A 25627-nucleotide genomic window follows, 5' to 3' on the forward strand; every position below is an offset into this window, starting at 1 on the left:
ACACACACACACACACACACAGTCACACTTTAATGAGTTTGTTGTATTTTAATATGAAAAATGGTGAAAGGAAAGTGATTACTTTGAGTTTGTGCTATTAACACTGTGTGTACATGTCACTGTGTCAGGACCGTGTGTGCTAACAGTGTGTGCATTTGTCACTGTGTCAGGACCGTGTGTGCTAACAGTGTGCGTACTTGTCACTGTGTCAGGACCGTGTGTGCTAACAGTGTGCGTACTTGTCACTGTGTCAGGACCGTGTGTGCTAACACTGTGTGTATTTGTCACTGTGTCAGGACCGTGAAAACATGGAGAAGATAACGGTGGCGGCTCTCAACACCCTGGAAGGACCCCTGAAGGGCACCTACTACCCCCTCACCGGCATGTCCAAGGAGGTACAGAAGCAGCTCACCGACGACCATTTCCTCTTCAACGACAGCGACAGGTCAGTAGACAATACTCAAAACACACACACACACGCACACACACACACACACACACACACACACACACACACACACACACACACCTTCTTTTTTATATTTAGTCAAGTTTTGACTAAATATTTTAACATCGAGGGGGAATCGAAACGAGGGTCGTGGTGTATGTGCGTGTGTGTGTCTGTGTGTCTGTGTGTGTGTGTGTGTGTGTGTGTGTGTGTGTGTGTGTAGAGCGATTCAGACTAAACTACTGGACCGATCTTTATGAAATTTGACATGAGAGTTCCTGGGTATGAAATCCCCGAACGTTTTTTTCATTTTTTTGATAAATGTCTTTCATGACGTCATATCCGGCTTTTCGTGAAAGTTGAGGCGGCACTGTCACGCCCTCATTTTTCAACCAAATTGGTTGAAATTTTGGTCAAGTAATCTTCGACGAAGCCCGGGGTTCGGTATTGCATTTCAGCTTGGTGGCTTAAAAATTAATTAATGACTTTGGTCATTAAAAATCTGAAAATTGTAAAAAAAATTAAAAATTTATAAAACGATCCAAATTTACGTTTATCTTATTGTCCATCATTTGCTGATTCCAAAAACATATAAATATGTTATATTCGGATTAAAAACAAGCTCTGAAAATTAAATATATAAAAATTATTATCAAAAATTTTTTTTCGAAATCAATTTAAAAACACTTTCATCTTATTCCTTGTCGGTTCCTGATTCCAAAAATATATAGATATGATATGTTTGGATTAAAAACACGCTCAGAAAGTTAAAACGAAGAGAGGTACAGAAAAGCGTGCTATGCAGCATAGCGTAACCACTACCCCGCTCGCGCGCTCTTCTTGTCAATTTCACTGCCTATGCCGTGAGCGGTGGACCACGAGTATACGGTCTTGCTGCGTTGCATTGAGTTCAGTTTCATTCTGTGAGTTCGACAGCTACTTGACTAAATATTGTATTTTCGCCTTACGCGACTTGTTTCTTTTTCTACAGGTTGGATTTCACCAGGTGGGGCTCACTCGGGGCTTGGATATGAATGAAATTATTAACGTTCAGTGTTAAAGACCTGACGCATTTCTAGATCATGTTATTGAAGAAATATAGTGGAGAAGAAGCATTTAATTGACAAATACCGCCGTCTTAGCTAGAGCGCAAATCGACGGATAAACTGACAATCAAAATGTGTCTTGTTCAGATTCGTAATAAAGTCATCTCGTGAACTCTGCTGAAGATCTCAGTCGAACTGAGCGAGTCGAACTGAGCGATAATTATCTCACGCGCCTTTAACAGCTCAATGTGAGTGAGCCGTGACAAGTGTGTGAGCATTGTTTGTATTCGATGTGGTTCTTAATCTTACGTTCAAATTGTCACTTGAATGGCATTGTGTGACGTGCAGGTTCCTGAAGGCCGCCAGTGGTTACGATGACTGGCCCACCGGCCGTGGAATCTTTCACACCCCCGACAAGAAGTTCCTGGTGTGGGTCAACGAGGAGGATCACCTCAGGCTCATCTCCATGCAGAAGGGCGGTGACCTGAAGGAGGTCTACCTTCGTCTCGTCTCTGTGAGTGTCATCAGTTATGGCAAGATGGGTCGGGTATAGATTAATTGCTTTGTGTTGTTGTCAATGTTTGGGGGTTGATCTACGGTGATACAGGGCAATGCAATGCAATGCAATGCATGTGCTCTCTGTCTGCCTGTCTCTCTCTCTGTCTGTCTCTCTGTCTGTCTGTCTGTCGAGTCTGTCTGTCTGTCTGTCTCTCTGTCTGTCTGTCTGTGTCCTTCTTTCACTCGGTCACTCAGTCTCTCTTTCAGTTTCACTGTCTCTCTGTCTGTCTCTCTGTCTCTCTGTCTCTCTGTCTGTCTGTCTGTGTCCTTCTTTCACTCGGTCACTCAGTCTCTCTTTCAGTTTCACTGTCTCTCTGTCTGTCTGTCTGTCTGTCTGTCTGTCTGTGTCCCTCTTTCACTCGGTCACTCAGTCTCTCTGTCAGTTTCACTGTCTATCTGTCTGTCTCTCTGTCTGTCTGTCTGTGTCCTTCTTTCACTCGGTCACTCAGTCTCTCTTTCAGTTTCACTGTCTCTCCATCTCTACATGTCTCCCAGTAAGTGACAAATACATTTTGACAACCAAGTTTATCTCGGTGACTTTTTCATAGTACTAGCAGTAGAAAATGTCTTGTGAGGTCTAGGCTGTGTAGGTATCGGTATCGTATCTCATTAAACAATGAAGACTCGCCGAGTGACCAAGTTGATCTCGGTGACTTCGTCATGCTAGCAGTAGAACATTTCGTGTAAGGTCCATATAGGCTGTGGAGGTATCGGTATCGTATCTCATTAAACGTTGAAGACTCGACTCATCCCATGCCGTGTGCTGTGTGCAGGCCATCGAGACGATGGAGAAGAAGCTGTCGTTCGCCAAGCGTGACGGTCTGGGCTACCTGACCTTCTGCCCCTCCAACCTGGGCACCACGCTGCGCGCCTCGGTGCACATCAAGATCCCCAAGCTGGCCGCCACCCCCGAGTTCAAGGAGTTCTGCGACAAATTAAACATCCAGGCCAGAGGTACGCTCATTTGGAAAGGCTTGCTTGATAGATTGTGTTGCGTTTATTGCTTTGGTCGGTTGGTTTTCCAGAAGCAACAACTTGTACCAGCCACTATTCTTCTGTGTCGGTTACACTTCATCCAGCATTCCTCCCAAATCGCCAACTGTTTGTGTCTGTCTTTGTCCCTGTCTGGCTGAAAGTGAATGTGAATGGGCGCGAAGCGCCCGAATTTGCTAGGGGGGTCCTGGGGCATGCCCCCCCGGAAAAAATTTTTGCCCAAAGAAGCATTAAGAAATGGTCATAGAATCAGCATAGAAAAATCTTTTTTTTTTCTTCTTCTTTTTTTTTTTTTTTCGGGGGGGGGGGGGGGGCACGTGCCCCCTGTGCCCCCCCCCCCCCTCGTCCGCCCCTGACACACACTCTAGTTACGACACATCCTTTCGAGCATGAAAACAGTAAGAAACAAGTAAACAGTAATAGTGAACTTCTCCGCCTCTCCCTTCGTCTCCCCTCTCATTCGTCAAATGTCAACGGTGTTTTATTTTGTATGTTTTTTTGGGTTTTTTGCGGCAAGATATAATCGTAAATGGATGTATCTTTTTCCTCAAGAGCAAAAAAACACGAGAGTATGTAAGAGGATGTATGTGAGGGTGCGGGTATGGATCCAGATATGTGCACGGTGGTGTGGGGTTTGTGTGTATTGATGTGTACTTTGATGTGTCTATACGTTCTGGGAGTGTGTTCTCATGTGATGTTGTTTTGCAAACGAGCCAAAAGAAAAAATTCTGTTTGGTTTAAACAATGTTTTATAAAATCAAACATGATGCAATAATACAACGATAAACAACAGGGAAACGAACTCAAGCGAACGCTTATATTACGCGCCCTACGTAGTAGGAAAACAACACAAATATGATGTCGGACAAACATTACTTATAAACTGTGGAACTATCTAGATGAAAAGCATTGTTGAAGCAAACCAGAAAGAATAAGAAAAAGCTAGCAGGAGGAAGAGGGTGGAGGTGGGAGGAAAGAACGATATGTAGCCTACATATGTGAGATGAAGGTGGTTAGCGCATACAAAAAGAATAATTCTGTTTGTTGCATTCAGATAATGAAGTTTTATTGAATTGAATTGAATTGAATTGAATTGAATTGAATTGAATTGAATTGAATTGAATTGTATATGATGCCCGCTGCCTGATGTGCAGGTATCCACGGTGAGCACACCGAGAGTGTGGGCGGAGTGTACGACATCTCCAACAAGAGGCGTCTGGGACTCAGCGAGTTCGAAGCCATCATGGAGATGAAGAACGGCGTGGAGGCCGTCATCAAGAAGGAGAAGGAGCTCTCCGGCAAGTAATCTCCCCTGCCAAGTCTCTTCCACAATCCCCCGCGCCGCCCGCCATCCGCACTGGCAGCCATCTTGTACATAGCGTGTTCTACTTCACTTACAAACTGTTCTGGTTGAGCCCGGGAGACGGAGAAGATAGAGAGAGAGAGAGATATATCAACACAGTCTGCAGGCCGTTCAAAACGTGCCACCGCTTTAGTAGTTTTTTCTGTGCCAGGAATATTAAATGATAACGAAACTGAGAGGTTGATCTGATCTTTGTAACGAGTTGGAGAATGATCCGAGGGGGTTGTTCTGGCAGTGTTGGATGGTTTTAAAAACTGATTGACTTTGTCATGACATGTCATCCGAACCTGTGCCAAGCGTCTCTGTCAGTTCTGCTGTTGAAGAAGAAGAGAGTTGTTTGAGTATATTTTTTGTTGGCTGACGAAGTCAGTCTCGCCTCCACGAAACTCCTACCATCCGTTTTACACGTTCTGGTCGTAAACTGACATCGAAATGTTATGCCCCGGATGTACAACTTTCACCGGCTACCCGTGCTAGCTAGAGTTTGCAATTTTGTGTGTACCATTTACAGCAAGAACGACAGTCACTTTGGAGGGACAATCCATGCACGTAGAAATTCCAAGTGACGTACGTCATCTGGGATGCAATCGCTCTTAGAAAAAAAAACCCACCTGATTTCCCATCAAACCCTCGCTTTTGTAGAAACATAGCGGTCGGTCAGTTCAACTATATAGCCAGACCACGCATTTGCATATTTATCGTGTTCAGAAATGCATCCGGGAGACATTATTCTTTCGTATCATTTTCTGAAGCTGGCGGTAAGAATGCTGGTAATGCGTTGGGTTATCCTGTAGGGGGCTAGACCGGAAACTCAACATCGAAGCGCATGTGTGGTAGTTGTCATGTCTAGTCTGCTTCCGGCCTAATTCCACTCAACCTGTGATAAGTTATTGATTTTTTTTATCGTGTTGATTATTATCACATCACCGTTTCGGTCATTGTGAAACCCTGTTGTGAATTCCCCGAAATACAAAATAAAAATCGAAGATTGATTGAGTAGTGTTGTCATGTGAGTGCGCGCGCGCGTGTTTGTCAGTGTGTGTGTGTGCATGTGTGTCCATGGATGATCTCTCTCTCTCTCTCTCTCTCTCTCTCTCTCTCTCTCTCTCTCTCTCTCTCTCTCTCTCTCTCTCACACACACACACACTTTGGATCAAGTACAGTATCTCCAATTTTTAAGAGTACAAGATAACGATCGACTGGAATACATCCCAAACTGAGCGAGCATGATCGAACCGTTTTTTCCTAGCAGGTTGCTTAAACACCCACAAGATAACCAAGCGAACAACACACGAATGGCTTAATATTTCTACTCGAGAAGGAAGGCAATTTACACACCGGGCTCCAATTCAATCTGAAAATGGCAAACAGAACTTTCATACACACTTACAAAGACTTTGCTTGTACATTGCAATAAATGAACCCCAGCATTAAAGTATGAACATGAGTTTAAACAAGAGTTCGTTAAGAAAGTGCAACGCAATTAAACAAAAGCATTTAATGCTATCGGCATAAAATGAAACGCAACTCAATAGTAGAACACTCAGAAATGTGCTTTTTCATGACACAAACACGTTGGTAGATTTGAAGTTTCATACAGAATTCAGGGCCGGACCCAGGGGGGGGGGTTCCAGGGGTTCCGGAACCCCACCCCTGGAAAAAGCATGTACCTTGCTTTGACTTTTACTAGTTTTAGCACCAAAACAATGCTGCTCTTAACCCTCAAAACAAGGCCCAGAATGCACCAGATTGCACAGATTTTAACCGTTTTTCAAAAATTTTCCGGGGGAGCATGCCCCCGGACCCCCCTAGTTCGCGCGCCTGCTTTGTGGCTTTGCCACTTCGCTGATTTTCCCCCCCAAAAAAGGAGGAACCCCCCCTTTACAACTCATTTGGTCCGGCCCTGCAATTAGAAAATAAGAACATCATAGGAAAACAGCGAAGAGTGACACGCCTCATCACAAAGCGTACGTGGTATACTGGCCAGGTTTTAAAACTGCAGAAAATCAAGCCCCAACTTGTGACTTGTTCAATTATCACAAGTTTCTATGTTCGATTTAGGCAGGGCGAAAGTATCATGGAAAATATATTTTCGAAAGAGTACAATAACGAGTACAGTAACGCATGTCCATGTTATCAAGGTCATTTTACTTTTTTTTTTTATTCCTCTCTCTCTCGGGACACTGTCACTGATGCATTACTTGAACCATGATTGGTTTTATGTTCAAGGGACATAACTCCATGACATACTACGAACGGAGGAAGTTAATTTGGGACCCAATTATTAAACATTGTCAACAACAAAAAAGGGAAATCCAAAGTTAAAGAAAGAAAAACGTACGAGAACAAAAATCCAAAGGATCGTATACATGGGTGTCCGGAAATTATATGGAAACAGGGCTCGTAACTCTTCATAAGCTTACACCGGCTTCTCATCGCAGGGGAAGTAACCACCCTAATGTGTAACGAAAGGTTATCTCAGAGCTAAAACATTTCTGATGTGCACCTACATGAGAGATGTTTTCTGCCCTCGGAAAATCATAACAAGAAAAGTACAGACACACACACACACACTGTCACGTATTAATGGTCAAATGAATGACCTAAAACGGTCAATTACTGCTAACTGACTAACCACACCACGATCCACTCTCGCAGTCACAACAACAAGTTAGAATCAACAAAAGTATAAGTTCCAGACGTCTGTTTATATACACTAACTCTCCACCTCCCTCTTCTCGTGAAGCTAAACGTGTTTTCACGACCAAGTCGTAAAACAAAAATAACTGACAAAAGCCAGTTAAAGTTTATGAAATAATAAGAACACGCTGAACCGTGTAAAGTTAGAACACACTTAGCTGCTCTGTAAAAAGTCTGCCTGTACAGGCGTTAACACTCCACGTTATCACAACTCAAAGTTCTTCATAAAGGGTTAGAAAGATGACAAGATGGTCTACGCATGGGTGCTCTCAACTCTCAGTGTAGCCAGGGTCCATTCGATGAAACAGTGGCGCAGTGGTGCATACAGGTGAAAGTTGCAGCAACACCAGTAACAGCAAAGAACAGCAACAGCGGGTATTCATCTAGTTTATATCGTGATTTTGCCTATTTGTCCCCCCTTGACTAACCGGCTTCTTCACAAAATTCAGTTCTCCACACACACACACACACAGACGCACGCACGCACACACACACGCGAATAAACGCACGCACGCACACACACACACACACACACACACACACACACACACACACGCACACACACACACACTCACACACACACACACGCGGCACGCACACACACACACGAACACACACAAAAACACACATACACACACACACACACACACACACGCGCGCGCGCGCTTTGACACAAACACACACACACACATTCACACACACATTCACACACACATTCACACAGACACACACACAGACACACACATACACACACATTCACACACACATTCACACACACATTTACTGGTGTGAGCCACGTTATCCGGTCAGTGAGTTTGCACAATCATTAAGATGCCGGGAAAAATGAGCAGAGTTTACAGGCCGATTCTGTCCAGATTTGAGATGAAACTTTATTTTGTAATTCTAAATGAAGTTGGAAAGAAATCATTCGCCTATTTTGAAACTTTAGCTAAGCTGACATTTTACATGAAAAGAGATGCCATGTAGTGTATGTTGACATTTACTATCATAAAGTGGGCAAAAGGCAGCTTAACGGTGCTCCTACAAACACACACACACACACACACACACACACTTTCGTATATTATAAACATAAATCATCCAAATTAAATATACCGGCCTCTTTCGGTCACATCGCTGCTCTTGCCGCTGCTCTCTCCAAACTACGGCGTCCATTTTCAGTGTCAACTGAACTTATGGCGCGCCGAACTTGTGTGACCTTGTGTGAGGAATTTTACCGCGTAAGCGCGGTCACGTGTTACGCAAGAGGTGTGTAAAAAACATGCATCCGTGACATTTTACCTCCATTTTCCTGCCTGACGTAAAACGAAACGAAACTTAATTTAGGGGTATTTATTGACCGTTTTATACGGCTTTTGACAATATTTTCCTATGCTGCCGGCAGGATATACCGACCCGGCATCCTTATGAGGGTGTGTAAACTTGCAAAAGGCAGCTTAACGGGGCTCACACAAACACACATTCACACACACACACACACAGACACACACAGACACACACACACACGCACGCACGCACGCGCACGCACGCTTGCATGCATGCACGCAGATACGCACGTACCCACACACACACACACACACACAGTCACACACACACCCACACACACACACACACACTGACTCACTAAATTTACCTCATTCTTGCTTTCAATTTCTATCTTTTTATCGATCTTGGCAGGCATGTCGTGTTAGCAAAATTGCACACAAAGTACTTTTGCTCTGCATAGAAGACCAATAGGTGTTAAGAATCTCCTAGCATAATTATACATTAAAATCTGTACAAACTGTTGCCTTAACAACACTCTTTTCTTTAAAACGAAGAAGAAAGAGAAGAAGAAGAAGAAGAAGAAGAAGAAGAAGAAGAAGAAGAAGAAGAAGAAGAAGAAGAAGAAACAAGTCGCGTAAGGCGAAAATACAACATTTAGTCAAGTAGCTGTCGAACTCACAGAATGAAACTGAACGCAATGCAACGCAGCAAGACCGTATACTCGTAGCATCGATATCGTCAGTCCACCGCTCACGGCAAAGGCAGTGAAATTGACAAGAAGAGCGGGGGAGTAGTTGCGCTGAGAAGGATAGCACGCTCTTCTGTACCTCTCTTTGTTTTAACTTTCTGAGCGTGTTTTTAATCCAAACATATCATATCTATATGTTTTTGGAATCAGGAGCCGACAAGAAATAAGATGAAAGTGTTTTTGAATTGATTTCGAAAATTTAATTTTGATAATAATTTTTATATATTTAATTTTCAGAGCTTGTTTTTAATCCAAATATAACATATTTATATGTTTTTGGAATCAGCAAATGATGGAGAATAAGATGAACGTAAATTTGGATCGTTTTATAAAAAAAATAATTGTTTTACAATTTTCAGATTTTTAATGACCAAAGTCATTAATTAATTTTTAAGCCACCAAGCTGAAATGCAATACCGAAGTCCGGGCTTCGTCGAAGATTACTTGACCAAAATTTCAACCAATTTGGTTGAAAAATGAGGGCGTGACAGTGCCGCCTCAACTTTCACGAAAAGCCGGATATGACGTCATCAAAGACATTTATTAAAAAAAAAATGAAAAACAAGTATGGGGATTTCATACCCAGGAACTCTCATGTCAAATTTCATAAAGATCGGTCCAGTAGTTTAGTCTGAATTGCTCTACACACACACACAGACAGACACACACACACACACACATACACACACACACACACACATACACACACACACACACACACACACACACACACACGCACACACACACACACGCACATACACCACGACCCTCGTCTCGATTCCCCCCTCAACGTTAAAACATTTAGTCAAAACTTGACTAAATGTAAAAAGAAAGAAAAGCGTAGTTAATTGAAGGGTCTGAATCGAAGATTAACACACACAAACAAGAAACACACGCATGTTTGGATGCAGATGTTTTCACAATGTTAAAAGCAGCAGAATACTTGGGGGGTCGTGGACAAAATTAACACAATGTCTGGAGGTGTTGAACGACATAGTTAATAGTTATGAAATCACATCTGCGAAATCACACTCGTTTAGGTACACTCATTAGTGTACTTACTGTTACGTGAGTTTAGACACCGCAATTGATAAAATACACAAACACACACACACTCACACATACGCACATACACTCACGCCCTACGTACATTTAAATTAGCCTTTTGAAACTACTTAGTAGGATGCTTGGTGCATCCCGGGGGGCCGCCACTGCCCATAGAAGGACGGCTGGGTGTGTGTGTGCATGTGGAGGGGGGCATCAAGACAACAGGTTCATCTTATCGTTGTTGAAGTTGGAAGATACGAGTTGCTAGCACAGAGATATAGAATAGGCTACTTAGTATATCTCTGTGGTTGATAGTCTGTGTGCGTTGCAAATATCGTTACGATGACAAGAAGAAGGAAAGGTGAAACAGATGTCTGGGGAAAAACAAGTTGCTATGGTGACTCAGTCAAGAAGAGAAAAGGGAAAGAACAGGAAGTATGAGGGGAAAACTATGAAGAAGAAAAATCTGCGGTGAAACTGGGTCTTGGAGATAGGTTTCTAAACGAACTGGAAGCTAGTTTCTAAAAATGACTCGCTTGTCCTATGTCTTTTTTTTTTGATCGTAAGTAATACGTTATATTCTCGGAACGTGTGATCAACAACAAAAAAAGAAAAAAAGTTTGCCAAAACCAGCACGACCCTCAAAACAGATCTAAACCCAAGGGCTGACCATTTGATTTGGTCTGCACACAAACCACTCACATGAGCACGTTGTATGTCTGTAAGACGTGTCGATCAGTAGACAGTAGGCTACACACGTGTGTATGAAGATTTTGGCATGGGGATGACCTAGAAAGGGGAACAAGCCGGGAAGCAGCGAGTGAAACACAAAACGTGCAAACAGAGTTGAGCGGAAAGTGCTAGCGCGGCACGTCTGAAGGACATTGAGGTTAGCGGCAGCTTATCTGAAAGAGGATTAACCTTCCGAACTTTACCGAAGCCTGCCGATGGTGTCATACGGGTCTGTGAACTCGACGCCCATTGGCCGAATTGGTCGTCGTCATCTACGTCAAATCCACCTCCTTGGAAATAGCTCAGTTCCAAAACGGATCGGGGAGAAGTCTGTAACGACCACTGCCGGTGATTGTGTGATTGTCCTTGCTTGTGTAGTGTCGAGTTGGTTTTTTCGAGTGTGTCCACCCGTTCCGACCTGCTGTCATCATGGCCGACGTAGAAGCCTTGTGGAAAAAACTTCAGGGCGCAGCCAACTGCAAATCGTTGCTGAAAAAACATCTTACTCCAGATCTCTTTACTAAGTTGAAAGGACTGAAAACGAAATTCGGTGGAACTTTGGCGGATTGCATTCGATCAGGTACCGATCACTTTTTATCATTGTATTCCGTGTTTTATTCAGTCAAACAATTCCTTGTTGGCATACAGTGCTTCGCTGTTTTGATCAGCGCCTGGACTAAATTGTTTTCTGTTTAAACCGTTTTAACTGATTTTACGGTTTAGAAAAAGTGCTGATTTGAAAATTTGATCCCCACTTGCTTGTGCTAGAGGTCGTTTTAAATCTATTTCCTTCGAAGGATTGTGGGCTGGAACAAACGTGATGCAATAAAAATAACCGCAAACGCTAAGCTTACAACTTCCAACGAAATGGGGCAGAACATGGCACACGAGGCTGAAATAGATTTGTTTTTAGATTTAACTTCAAGAAAACCGCTTGAAAATGTTGCTTTCATTGTCCCAAAACGCTTCTGAATTTGTACCAGCGTGAGATCTCCATTTTGCTGATATAGAGCGATAGTGCGAATATCTTTCGATGTCAATGCAGTGACCTAAGCTGTTTGAAAGCTATCAGTTTCACCGCATATCTCTGCTCCTCTCTCAGTCACCGAAGGCTCGTTTCTTCACAGAGAGGCGAGATTGTTCCAACTGCACTATATTGCTTCACTTCATTTCGCAATGAATCACTTGGTGATAGAAATCTGCACTTGTGTTTTCGTGTAATGTTATCTTCAGCAAGATTTCTCGTCCGACTGTACTTGATTTTTAGTTCGGTCTGTCCTTCATTTGACCGATTGGCAAAATGGTGGGTGACGTGCTGTAAAGAAGATAAACGGAACACATGCACGGACACATTTAGGGGTTAATACATGCACGCACGCACACACACACACACACACACACACACACACACACACACATACATACATACACACACACACACACACACACACGCACTCACTCACTCACTCACTCACTCACTCTCACACACACACACACACACACACACACACACACACACACACACACACACACACACAGAAACGCGTTTGCACAGTTGATACTCGGTCACTCTCTGTCTGTGGCTGTGATAGAAGTAGAACTGTGTGTGACCTGACCTGTTCAAACAGCGATAAGATACACTGGCAAGGTCAGAAAAACTGGCTGACCTGACTTCCTGAACTTAAACACTGATTTGCTGAACCTTTCTCTGTTTCTTCGTGCCTCTGTATGTTTTTACATTTAGTCAAGTTTTAACTAAATGTTTTGACATAGACAGGGAATCGAGACGAGGGTCGTGGTGTGTGTGTGTGTATGTGTGTGTGTGTGTGTGTGTGTGTGTGTGTGTGTGTGTGTGTGTGTGTGTGTGTGTCTGTCTGTCTGCCTGTCTGTCTGTGTGTGTGTTTAGAGCGATTCAGAGTAAACTACTGGACCGATCTTTATGAAATTTTACATGAGTGTTCCTGGGAATGATATCCCCGGACATTTTTTTCATTTTTTTCGATAAATGTCTTTGATGACGTCATATCCGGCTTTTTGTAAAAGTTGAGGCGGCACTGTCACACCCTCATTTTTCAATCAAATTGATTGAAATTTTGGCCGAGCAATCTTCGACGAAGGTCGGACTTCGGTATTGCATTTCAGCTTGGTGGCTTAAAAATTAATTAATGACTTTGGTCATTAAAAATCTGAAAATTGTAAAAAAAATAATTTTGTTATAAAACGATCCAAATTTACGTTCATCTTATTCTTCATCATTTTCTGATTCCAAAAACATAAATATGTTATATTTGGATTAAAAACAAGCTCTGAAAATTAAAAATATAAAAATTATTATCAAAATTAAATTTTCGAAATCAATTTAAAAACACTTTCATCTTATTCCTTGTCGGTTCCTGATTCCAAAAACATATAGATATGATATGTTTGGATTAAAAACACGCTCAGAAAGTTAAAACGTTGGCAGGATGCGAGAACCCCGATAGTGGCGTCGGCATCTACGCCTGTGACCCTGATGGCTACACCGTCTTCGCCCCGGTGCTGGATGCCGTCATCAAGGACTACCACAAGGTGGACAAGCTCAACCACCCCACGCCCAACTTCGGCAAGGAGAAGATCACCTTCCCCAACCTTGACCCCTCTGGGGAAATGATCGTGTCCACGCGTGTCCGCGTCGGCCGCTCCCATGACAGCTACGGCTTCCCCCCTGTGATCACCAAGGAGGTTAGTGTCGGTTGTGTTCTTTAGGCGGAGAGAGTGACGGGGATAGGCTAGCGAGAGGGGGGGGGGGGGGGGGGGAGTGAATGTAATGGCAAACTTAGAGCTCAGATGACACCAAATTTCACAATTTGGGTTGTTTGGAGAACAAAAATGTCCAGGCCGTGGGAGGGAAAGAAAGAGAGAGACACACACGCACACTCAATCACACGCATACATTTCACGCGCGCACACATACAAATTGCTCACAGGCACACACAATCACACACACACACACACACACACACACACACACACACACAAACCGCACACTAAAACACACACAAACGCATGCACGCGCGCCTGCACACACACACACACACACACACACACACACACACACACATAAACCGCACACTAAAACACACACACACGCATGCACGCGCGCCTGCACACACACACACACACACACACACACACACACACACACACACACACACACACACACACACACACACACACACACACACACACACACTTTAATGAGTTTGTTGTATTTATGAAAAATGGTGAAAGGATAGTGATTACTTTGTGCTATTAACAGTGTGTGTACATGTCACTGTGTCAGGACTGTGTGTGCTAACAGTGTGTGTACATGTCACTGTGTCAGGACCGTGTGTGCTAACACTGTGCGTACTTGTCACTGTGTCAGGACCGTGTGTGCTAACACTGTGTACATGTCACTGTGTCAGGACCGTGTGTGCTAACAGTGTGTGTACATGTCACTGTGTCAAGACTGTGTGTGCTAACACTGTGTGTATTTGTCACTGTGTCAGGACCGTGTGTGCTAACACTATAACAGTGTGCGTACTTGTCACTGTGTCAGGACCGTGTGTGCTAACACTGTGTGTATTTGTCACTGTGTCAGGACCGTGTGTGCTAACACTGTGTGTACATGTCACTGTGTCAGGACTGTGTGTGCTAACAGTGTGTGTACTTGTCACTGTGTCAGGACCGTGTGTGCTAACACTGTGTGTATTTGTCACTGTGTCAGGACCGTGTGTGCTAACACTAACAGTGTGCGTACTTGTCACTGTGTCAGGACCGTGTGTGCTAACACTGTGTGTATTTGTCACTGTGTCAGGACCGTGTCAACATGGAGAAGATAACGGTGGCGGCTCTCAGCACCCTGGAAGGACCCCTGAAGGGCACCTACTACCCCCTCACCGGCATGTCCAAGGAGGTACAGAAGCAGCTCACCGACGACCATTTCCTCTTCAACGACAGCGACAGGTCAGTAGACAATACTCAAAACACACACACACACACACATACACACACACCCCTTCTTTTTCTTTTCTTTTTCTCCAGGTTGGATTTCACCAGGTGGGGCTCACTCGGGGCTTGGATATGAATGAAATGATTAACGTTCAGTGTTAAAGACCTGACGCATTTCTAGATCATGTTATTGAAGAAATATAGTGGAGAAGAAGCATTTAATTGACAAATGCCGCCGTCTTAGCTAGAGCGCAAATCGACGGATAAACTGACAATCAAAATGTGTCTTGTTCAGATAGATTCGTAACAAAGTCATCTCGTGAACTCTGCTGAAGATCTCAGTCGAACTGAGCGAGTCGAACTGAGCGATAATTATCTCACGCGCCTTTAACAGCTCAATGTGAGTGAGCCGTGACAAGTGTGTGAGCATTGTTTGTATTCGATGTGGTTCTTAATCTTACGTTCAAATTCTTTTTTTTTTTCTTTTTTTTTATAATTTTTTTTAAAGCATATTTATTACATTATTAAATACATTTTACAGAAAAAGACAAACGACGAACAAAATAACCACAACAATAAAAAACAAAACAAGAAAGAAGATAACAACAAACATTTCTCCCTGAAATATTACTTGTTGCAATGTGCTTTTACATTTGACCAAAAAAACACACCAAAGAAGAATGACAACAGGCGAAAAGAAAACCTTCAAACTTAGGTAATAGAAACAAGTCCTCAGTGAAAAAGGTGGCTATATTGCTTCCACTCTGAAACGAACTGCACATAACGTCCATCTATTATGCGTTGATATTTTTCTGCCTCAAACCAATTTTTCACATAATTTACAAAGGCTGTGACGGTAGGTTCTCTCCCTTGTAATTTTGCTAAAAAAATAATGTATTTAGCAATCAAAATCATTGAATCCAAAATTCTGTCTGAATACCAATTTATCTTTACACCACATATAATTAGCTCCAACGAGAACTGCACTCCATGACAGTGGGCAAAATTGGTAGTTAACCATGTATGTACATCAGACCAATAATCCTGAATCTTTACACACTGCCATAACATGTGAGATATTGTTTCTTCTGCTTGATTACATAGCGGACATAATGGCGTATTAACTAATTTGCGCAAAAACAGGAAACGTCCTGTTGGTAAAATTCTGTACAAAATTTTGTATTGGAACCAGCGGAGCTTCTGGTCAGTTGTACTTTTCTTAATTTTTTGAAAAACCATGGCCTTATCCATATTCATTTGTAACTCGTGTTCCCACTTTTCCAGGGCTGTTACTGTTGATAGGTCTTTAATAGTAAAAAAATAAATCTGATTTACCCTGCTATTACTCAAAAAAGACCAAACACAAGCCTCCCTTACATCAGTTTCAATTTCCTCTGATATGCCTTTACTGAGGCAAGTAAGCCTTCATATAACACAAAATCAACATAAACATTTGGATATAGTTGCTTAAAATCATCATAACTTAAATATCCATTGTCGCTTAACAAGTTTCCCACCGAAACAATTCCATTTTCTATCCAATCTAACATACAAATACATTTACCAGCTCTACATATACTTCTGTTATAATGTAATGGTTCTGAAACGAATTGTTCTAATGTTCGGGGCACACTTTTGTCATACAACATCTTATAATGTCTAAAGACGTCCGCCCAAAAGGGATTTTTCACCCTTAACATCAAAAGATTTGCATACTCTCCACCATATTGCTTAACTTTTCTTACCAATGGACATATTGCATACAGAATTTGTGTTACTTTTCCATCATTACACAATATGCGCTTTAGCCAGCTAATTTTCAAACTTGCGAGGAATGACTTCACATCAATCATTTTCAAACCGCCATCTTCATACAACTGACATACTGTTAAACGTTTTATCTTATCATTTTTTCCATTCCAAAGAAAACTGTACAACATGGCATTCAAGTCTTTTAAAAACTTTTCATCCGGGTCCGGCAGGTTTGTTAACAAGTGGGTTATTTTGGACATTGCAAGTGTTTTTATCACAACAATCTTTCCAAATGGTGATATATTCCTTCTTGACCAAATTTGAAGTATTTTCCTTATTTCATTTAACTTCATGTCGAAATTCAATTCAACAATATTTTTCAAATCACATGTAAAAAGAACACCAAGAACCTTGAAAGTAGCAGGATTCCAATTTAATTTCATTTCTGGTTTATATTTCACTTTTGAAAAACACCGGGCCCCTATCCACACAACTACGGTTTTATCAAAATTTATATTAAGGCCAGAGACTGATGCAAATAACTGCAGCGTTTCAACACAAGCATCAAAACAATCTTTGCTACCATCCAGGAAAAAAGTTGTGTCGTCAGCAAACTGAGAAAGTAGAATTTCTTCATTCCTTATCTTAATACCTTTTACCTTTACATTTTGATATATCATAAGTGCAAGCACCTCCGCACAGAGAAGGTACAGATAACAAGATAGGGGATCCCCTTGTCTGGTACCCTTTTTACCTGAAACCATTCTGAATATTGACCATTCACAGACATACATGATTTGATTTTAATATAAAAAGTTGCAACCCATCTTTGTACATCTTCTCCAATTTGAAAAGCTTTTAAAACCTTGCGCATAAAGGTCCAGGAAATGCTATCGAAGGCCTTTTCAAAATCAACCAACAAGAGAAGACCAGGCACTCTATGCTCATTTGCATATGCTATTGTATCATACAACAACCTAATATTATCACCAATGGACCTTCCCTTCAAGAAACCAGTCTGATCTTTACTGATCAACTTGGGAATAACTGCCTTTAATCTGTTGGCAATACACGAAGAAGCAATTTTGTAGGCAATATTAAGGAGAGTTATTGGCCTCCAATTTTTTAGAAACTGCTTGTCTTTTCCTTCCTTGGGAATACAGATTATGACCCGCTCTTTCTGCGTGGCAGACAGTTCTCCTGACTGAAAACCATAGTTCAGTGAACGTACAAGAAAAACGCCCAAATCTTTGAAAAAGAATTTATAAAATTCTGTGGTAAAACCATCAGAACCAGGACTTTTATCATTTTTCATTTCTTTCAATGCAAACAACGCTTCTTGTAATGTAATACAACCTTCCATTTTGTCACTATCCTCTTTTGACAATACCGTTGGTGTTATCAAATCATTTAAAGTTAACCTGCATCAGGTCATCCTCCCGTGACATATACAACCGCTCATAAAAACTCTTCGTTTCTTTTATTATCAAATCGTTATCGTGTATTAATTCACCAGAGTCATTCTGCAAAAAGTTCATGGATTTTTGCACAAAATTTCTCTTTTCCAAACTACAAAAATATTTTGTGCTCTTCTCTCCTTCATATATCCACTTCGCCCTTGACCTAACAATCATCCCATTTAACTTTTTCCCTCTCAATGCTCTGAGCTCCTCTTTTTTGTGTTCCAAAGTATGCACATCATCTTGACACAAATTTTCTTCCAAAAATTTAATGCTGGACATAAGTTTTGCTTCCAATTTATGCTCTTCTTTTTTCTTAAAACATGCGTAAGAAATACATTTGCCTCTAATCTTCAAAAGTAACATTTCGAAAAAAAGCTGATCATCAATGACAAACTGCAATTCATTATCATCAATTAAGTGTAAACTGTCTGGGTGATAAACCGGAACAACATACTCATGTTTAACTTCCAAAATTACTTCCTTTACAAGGTTCATAAACGAGACTGTGCCAAAAGGTCAGGTGTCATGTCTACTGTCCCGAATGACACACGATTGCTGACATTTCACCATTGCCAACAGAATAAACAAATAAGAAATAGGTAGAAAATGAATGTGAAAACTGACTTTAATTGTTGATCAGTATTTTCTATACCACTAACAAATAATCTACTTGCACATAGCTGTTTGGCAAATGTATGTTGCATGGGACACACTGACATGAAAGTGGAAGATGTTTTTCCCTCTAGAGAAACTACATATCAAGTTACACTTTTTGTGCTCTTCCATTCCAGTTGGCAATCAATTGTTAACGCATGTTATTAGAAAAAATAGAACGAAAACAGATTAGATAGAATGAAAAATGTACTGGTGATGTCATTTGGGACATACTGACATGAAAACGTCACCTTTTGGCACAGTCTCAAACACTTTATCTCGAAGCAAGGAATTATTAAATTTCCAGAGGGAACGTTGTCTTTTTCTCATTTTAGTTTTAAAGGCAACCGATACAAGAGAATGGTCAGAACAATAACCAGGCAATATACTTGTACTCACTACATCAAGGCAAAGTTCATCAGAAACAAGAAAAAAGTCCAATCTGCTTCTTTGTATACTGTTAAAGCGACGCCAGGTAAATTTTCTTAATTCCGGATGCATGGTTCTAAACACATCTACGAGATCGTACTTATTCATAAACTCCAAAATTGTTTCTCTACTTTTACAACGGTACACATTTTTGGGCTGGTTTGAGTCAATTCTTGGATTCAGTGCAACATTCCAATCTCCACCAATAACCATCAATTCATTATCCATGTACACAATCTTCTCGAACAAGCTTTGAAAAAATTCAGGGTGATCGCCTGCACTAGGCGCATATACATTCACAAGAGTCATGCGCTTACCCATCATTTCAATATCCAGAATGATGAAACGACCATTTTCGTCTCGAACAACATCATGAACACAATATTCAAAGTTGTTGCGAAACAACACTGCAACACCTTTACTCCCAGAGTCGCATCCTGCTACAAAACACTCAAAGCCCCACTGTGATCTTACAGTATTCTCCTGATCATATTTCAAATGTGTCTCCTGCAACAAAAAAATGTTACCGTTTTGCTCTCTCAGAAAAGCAAATACATCCTTCCTCTTTTTAAAATCTGCAAGGCCATTTGCATTGAAGGAAAAAACCTTCAGTTCCTCTAAAGGTGAACCCATCATGTTAATACCCAATTTTATTTAGAATCTTAATAACCTGTTTAAGTAGATGTACAGTCTTTGGTAGTTTGTTGAAATGCTTGGTGCCATTTGGTTTAGTGAAGTAGACAAACCGTGAAAACAAAAACACCAGACTGACTGACACTGACACAGTGACAGTACGAGACACAGTCACAGTGGGAGAGAAAATAGAACGAACAGACAATAGAACAGAGTGAGAACAACAAAAATACAAACACATACGTCAAAACAAGTACTTCCTTGTGATCATCCTGCAACCTCAGTGTCCATTTTGTCTCAGTATGGCAAATTCTCACTTGAATGGCATTGTGTGACGTGCAGGAACTCTAGTATGGCAAATTCTCACTTGAATGGCATTGTGTGACGTGCAGGAACTCTAGTATGGCAAATTCTCACTTGAATGGCATTGTGTGACGTGCAGGTTCCTGAAGGCCGCCAGTGGTTACGATGACTGGCCCACCGGCCGTGGAATCTTCCACACCCCCGACAAGAAGTTCCTGGTGTGGGTCAACGAGGAGGATCACCTCAGGCTCATCTCCATGCAGCAGGGCGGTGACCTGAAGGAGGTCTACCTTCGTCTCGTCTCTGTGAGTGTCATCAGTTATTGCAAGATGGGTCGGGTATAGATTAGCTGCTTTGTGTTGTTGTCAATGTTTGGGGGTTGATCTACGGTGATACAGGGCAATGCAATGCAATGCAATGCATGTGCTCTCTGTCTGCCTGTCTCTCTCTCTGTCTGTCTCTCTGTCTGTCTGTCTGTCGAGTCTGTCTGTCTGTCTCTCTGTCTGTCGAGTCTGTCTGTCTGTCTGTCTGTCTGTATCCCTCTTTCACTCGGTCACTCAGTCTCTCTTTCAGTTTCACTGTCTCTCCATCTCTACATGTCTCCCAGTAAGTGACAAATTTACATTTTGACAACCAAGTTTATCTCGGTGACTTTTTCATAGTACTAGCAGTAGAAAATGTCTTGTGAGGTCTAGGCTGTGCATGTATCGTATCTCATTAAACGATGAAGACTTGCCGAGTGACCAAGTTGATCTCGGTGACTTCGTCATGTTAGCAGTAGAACATTTCGTGTAAGGTCCATATAGGCTGTGGAGGTATCGGTATCGTATCTCATTAAACGTTGAAGACTCGACTCATCCCATGCCGTGTGCTGTGTGCAGGCCATCGAGACGATGGAGAAGAAGCTGTCGTTCGCCAAGCGTGACGGTTTGGGCTACCTGACCTTCTGCCCCTCCAACCTGGGCACCACGCTGCGCGCCTCGGTGCACATCAAGATCCCCAAGCTGGCCGCCACCCCCGAGTTCAAGGAATTCTGCGACAAATTAAACATCCAGGCCAGAGGTACGCTCATTTGGAAAGGCTTGCTTGATAGCTTGTGTTGCGTTTATTGCTTTGGTCGGTTGGTTTACCAGAAGCAACAACTTGTACCAGCCACTATTCTTCTGTGTCGGTTACACTTCATCCAGCATTCCTCCCAAATCGCCAACTGTTTGTGTCTGTCTTTGTCCCTGTCTGGCTGTCTCTCGATCTCTGACTGGTGTTTGTTGCTAACACAAACACGCACGCACGCACACCCACACACACACACACACACACACACACACACACACACACACACACACACACACACACACACCCACACACACACACACACACTCCAGTTACGACACATCCTTTCGAGCATGAAACAGTAAGAAACAAGTAAACAGTAATAGTGAACTTCTCCGCCTCTCCCTTCGTCTCCCCTCTCATTCGTCAAATGTCAACGGTGTTTTATTACACCCCCGGTATAGGGGTGTGTATAGGATTCGGTCGATGTGTTTGTTTGTGTGTTTGTGTTCGCATATAGATCTCAAGAATGAACGGACCGATCGTCACCAAACTTGGTGAACAGGTTCTATACATTCCTGAGACGGTCCTTACAAAAATTGGGACCAGTCAAACACACGGTTAGGGAGTTATTGGTGGATTAAGATTCTACAAGGACTTATAGAGGGACATATTAATGGTCAAAGGGAAATAACCTTCTCAGTTGGTGGCAGTGAGAATGGTAAGGACGGGGGTGTTTTTCCTACCTCGGAGGAATTTCTTGTTTTGTATGTTTTCTTTTTTTTTTGCGGCAAGATATAATCGTAAATGGATGTATCTTTTTCCTCAAGAGCAAAAAAACACGAGAGTATGTACGAGGATGTATGAGGGTGCGGGTATGAATATGTGTGGTGTGGGGTTTGTGTGTATTGATGTATACTTTGATGTGTCTATACGTTCTGGGAGTGTGTTCTTATGTGATGTTATTTTGCAAACGAGCCAAAAGAAAAAATTCTGTTTGGTTTAAACAATGTTTTATAAAATCAAACATGATACAATAATACAACGATAAACAACAGGGAAACGAACTCAAGCGAACGCTTATATTACGCGCCCTACGTAGTAGGAAGATAACACAAATATGATGTCGGACAAACATTACTTATAAACGGTGGAACTATCTGGATGAAAAGCATTGTTAAAGCAAACCAGAAAGAATAAGAAAAAGCTAGCAGGAGGAGGAGGGGGGAGGGTGGAGGTGGGAAGAAAGAACGGTATGTACATATACTGTTCAAAAAAAGAAACGCATAGCTTGTAATATTTGGTTAATTTAGTTATATGGCTACAAGGATATCCACCAAACTGCAGAAAATGTTTATCTGGTCGTCGACCTTTCGTCCATTGCCACAAGTGAGCTCTGCACGTGACGCATGCGTTATCAGTGGCTACAATGTCAAAATTGCTCATTTGGCATGACCACTCGTCATGCTTCAGTGTAATCTCGTGGAATATTGAGCTCTCACCATGTCTTCCAAAACCCATAAAAGCGGATTGTTCGCCACAAAGAAATCAGACGACAATTCAGCGACGAAAGATGGCCCGATTGAGCAGAGAAGACCGCCAAATTGCATTGGGTCGTTTACAAGCAGGCCAAAGTCAAAGACGGTGCAATCGCCAGGCACTTCCACGTGTCCCAGAGCACCATCAGTAGACTGTGGGTCAGGTTTCAAGCCACTGGCTCCGTTGCTGACTTGCCACGAGCGGGAAGACCAAGGGCGACAACTGCTGCTCACGACCGCTTCATACGGCTCCGCCACCTCCGGAATCGTTTCCTGTCGGCCTCATCTTCTGTCCAGGCTCTCCCCGGGCCACACCGATTATCGGACCAGACCGTGCGGAACCGCCTGCATGAAGCTGGTTTGAGAGCTCGCAGACCTCACAGAGGAGCTGTCCTCACCCGCCGCCATCGCCAGAACCGAGTGCAGTGGGGCAACCAGCACCTTCGCTGGACCGTCCGGAATCACTGGAGACACGTGTGGTTCAGCGACGAGTCCTACTTCCTGCTCCAGCGACATGATGGTCGGAGGAGGGTCTACCGGAGAGTAAACGAACGTTACGCGCCCAACTGTGTGGATGAGGCACCCGTTCATGGTGGTGGAGGCGTCATGGTGTGGGGGGCGATCAATACCGCTGGAAGGAGCACCCTGGTGCATGTCTAAGGGCGCATAACTGTCCAGCGATACGTGGAGGAAATTCTGCGCCCACACGCCCTTCCTCTTCTGGCTGACCAGGATGCCATATTCCAGCAGGACAACGCTCGCCCGCACACAGCACGACTCACCACCCAGTTCCTCACCGACCACCATGTCCAGGTGCTTCCCTGGCCATCCATGTCGCCAGACATGAACCCGATAGAACACCTCTGGGATGAATTGGACAGACGTGTGCGCAGGCGAGAAGAAGCGCCGGCAAATCACCGCGATCTATTGCAGGCACTTCAGGAGGAGTGGGACACCATCCCACAGCAAGATATCCGGCATCTGATCCAGTCCATGCCCAGAAGGTGCCGGGCAGTTGTTGCTGCTCAAGGCAGTCACACCCCCTACTGACTTGACAGCCTCGGCACCCAATCGTATTCATTGACTGATTGATTTGAAGATGCAAATGAACTGTGTGTGCATTCAACTGTGTCCATACCAAATTTCAAACAAATAATCTAAATATTGGATTTTCTGTTAATTTTTTCGAAAAATAAAACAAATTTGGCAAGTAGCAACTATGCGTTTCTTTTTTTGAACAGTATATGAGAGATGAAGGTGGTTTGCGCATACAAAAAGAATAATTCTGTTTGTTGCATTCAGATAATGAAGTTTTATTAAATTGAATTGAATTGTATATATGATGCCCGCTGCCTGACGTGCAGGTATCCACGGTGAGCACACCGAGAGTGTGGGCGGAGTGTACGACATCTCCAACAAGAGGCGTCTGGGACTCAGCGAGTTCGATGCCATCATGGAGATGAAGAACGGCGTGGAGGCCGTCATCAAGAAGGAGAAGGAGCTTTCCGGCAAGTAATCTCTCCTGCCAAGTCTCTTCCACAATCCCCGCGCCGCCCGCCATCCGCACTGGCAGCCATCTTGTACATAGCGTGTTCTACTTCACTTACAAACTGTTCTGGTTGAGCCCGGGAGACGGAGAAGATAGAGAGAGAGAGATATCAACACAGTCTGCTGGCCGTTCAAAACGTGCCTCCGCTTTAGTAGTTTTTTCTGTGCCAGGAATATCAAATGATAACGAAACTGAGAGGTTGATCTGATCTTTGTAACGAGTTGGAGAATGATCCGAGGGGGTTGTTCTGGCAGTGTTGATGGTTTTAAGAACTGATTGACTTTGTCATGACATGTCATCCGAACCTGTGCCAAGCGTCTCTGTCAGTTCTGCTGTTGAAGAAGAAGAGAGTTGTTTGAGTATATTTTTTGTTGGCTGACGAAGTCAGTCTCGCCTCCATGAAACTCCTACCATCCGTTTTACACATCCTGGTCGTAAACTGACATCGAAATGTTATGCCCCGGATGTACAACTTTCACCGGCTACCCGTGCTAGCTAGAGTTTGCAATTTTGTGTGTACATTTACAGCAAGAACGACAGTCACTTTGGAGGGACAATCCATGCACGTAGAAATCCCACGTGACCTACGTCATCTGGGATGCAATCGCTCTTAGAAAAAAAAACCACCTGATTTCCCATCAAACCCTCGCTTTTGTAGAAACATAGCGGTCGGTCAGTTCAACTATATAGCCAGACCACGCATTTGCATATTTATCGTGTTCAGAAATGCATCGGAGACATTATTCTTTCGTATCATTTTCTGAAGCTAGCGGTAAGAATGCTGGTAATGCGTTGGGTTATCCTGTAGGGGGCTAGACCGGAAACTCAACATCGACGCCCATGTGTGGTAGTTGTCATGTCTAGTCTGCTTCCGGCCTAATTCCACTCAACTTGTGATAAGTTATTGATTTTTTTTTTCTCGTGTTGATTGTTCTCACATCACCGTTTCGGTCATTGTGAAACCCTGTTGTGAATTCCCGAAATACAAAATAAAAATCGAAGATTGATCGAGTAGTTTTGTCATGTGAGTGCGCGCGCGCGTGTTTGTCAGTGTGTGTGTGTGCATGTGTGTCCATGGATGCTCTCTCTCTCTCTCTCTCTCTCTCTCTCTCTCTCTCTCTCTCTCTCTCTCTCTCTCTCACACACACACACACACACACACTCTGGATCAAGTACAGTATCTCCAATTTTCAGAGTACAAGATAACGATCGACTGGAATACATCCCAAACTGAGCGAGCATGATCGAACCGCTTTTTCCTAGCAGGTTGCTTAAACACCCACAAGATAAACAAGCGAACAACACACGAATGGCTTAAAGGCAGAGTAAGCCTCCCGTAAACCATCACAGATACGGTCAGGC

At 42.9% G+C, this 25627-nt stretch overlaps 1 protein-coding gene across 1 annotated transcript; it reads left to right on the plus strand.

Annotated features, from left to right (window-relative positions):
* Positions 1–272: 272 nt before the first annotated feature.
* On the plus strand, positions 273–25272 carry LOC138957035 (arginine kinase Oct f 2-like; the record flags this gene model as incomplete). The annotated part of the gene is given in 10 exon segments (XM_070328208.1): positions 273–445; positions 1843–2008; positions 2826–3006; positions 4200–4364; positions 11368–11502; positions 13387–13643; positions 14761–14909; positions 20268–20433; positions 21010–21190; positions 24081–25272. Coding segments are annotated over 10 exon segments (1725 nt in total), but the record flags the coding sequence as incomplete, so codon positions are not given.
* Positions 25273–25627: the final 355 nt, after the last annotated feature.

Source organism: Littorina saxatilis, unplaced genomic scaffold (genome assembly GCF_037325665.1).
Source record: "Littorina saxatilis isolate snail1 unplaced genomic scaffold, US_GU_Lsax_2.0 scaffold_1359, whole genome shotgun sequence".
NCBI classification, from domain to species: Eukaryota; Metazoa; Mollusca; class Gastropoda; order Littorinimorpha; family Littorinidae; genus Littorina; species Littorina saxatilis.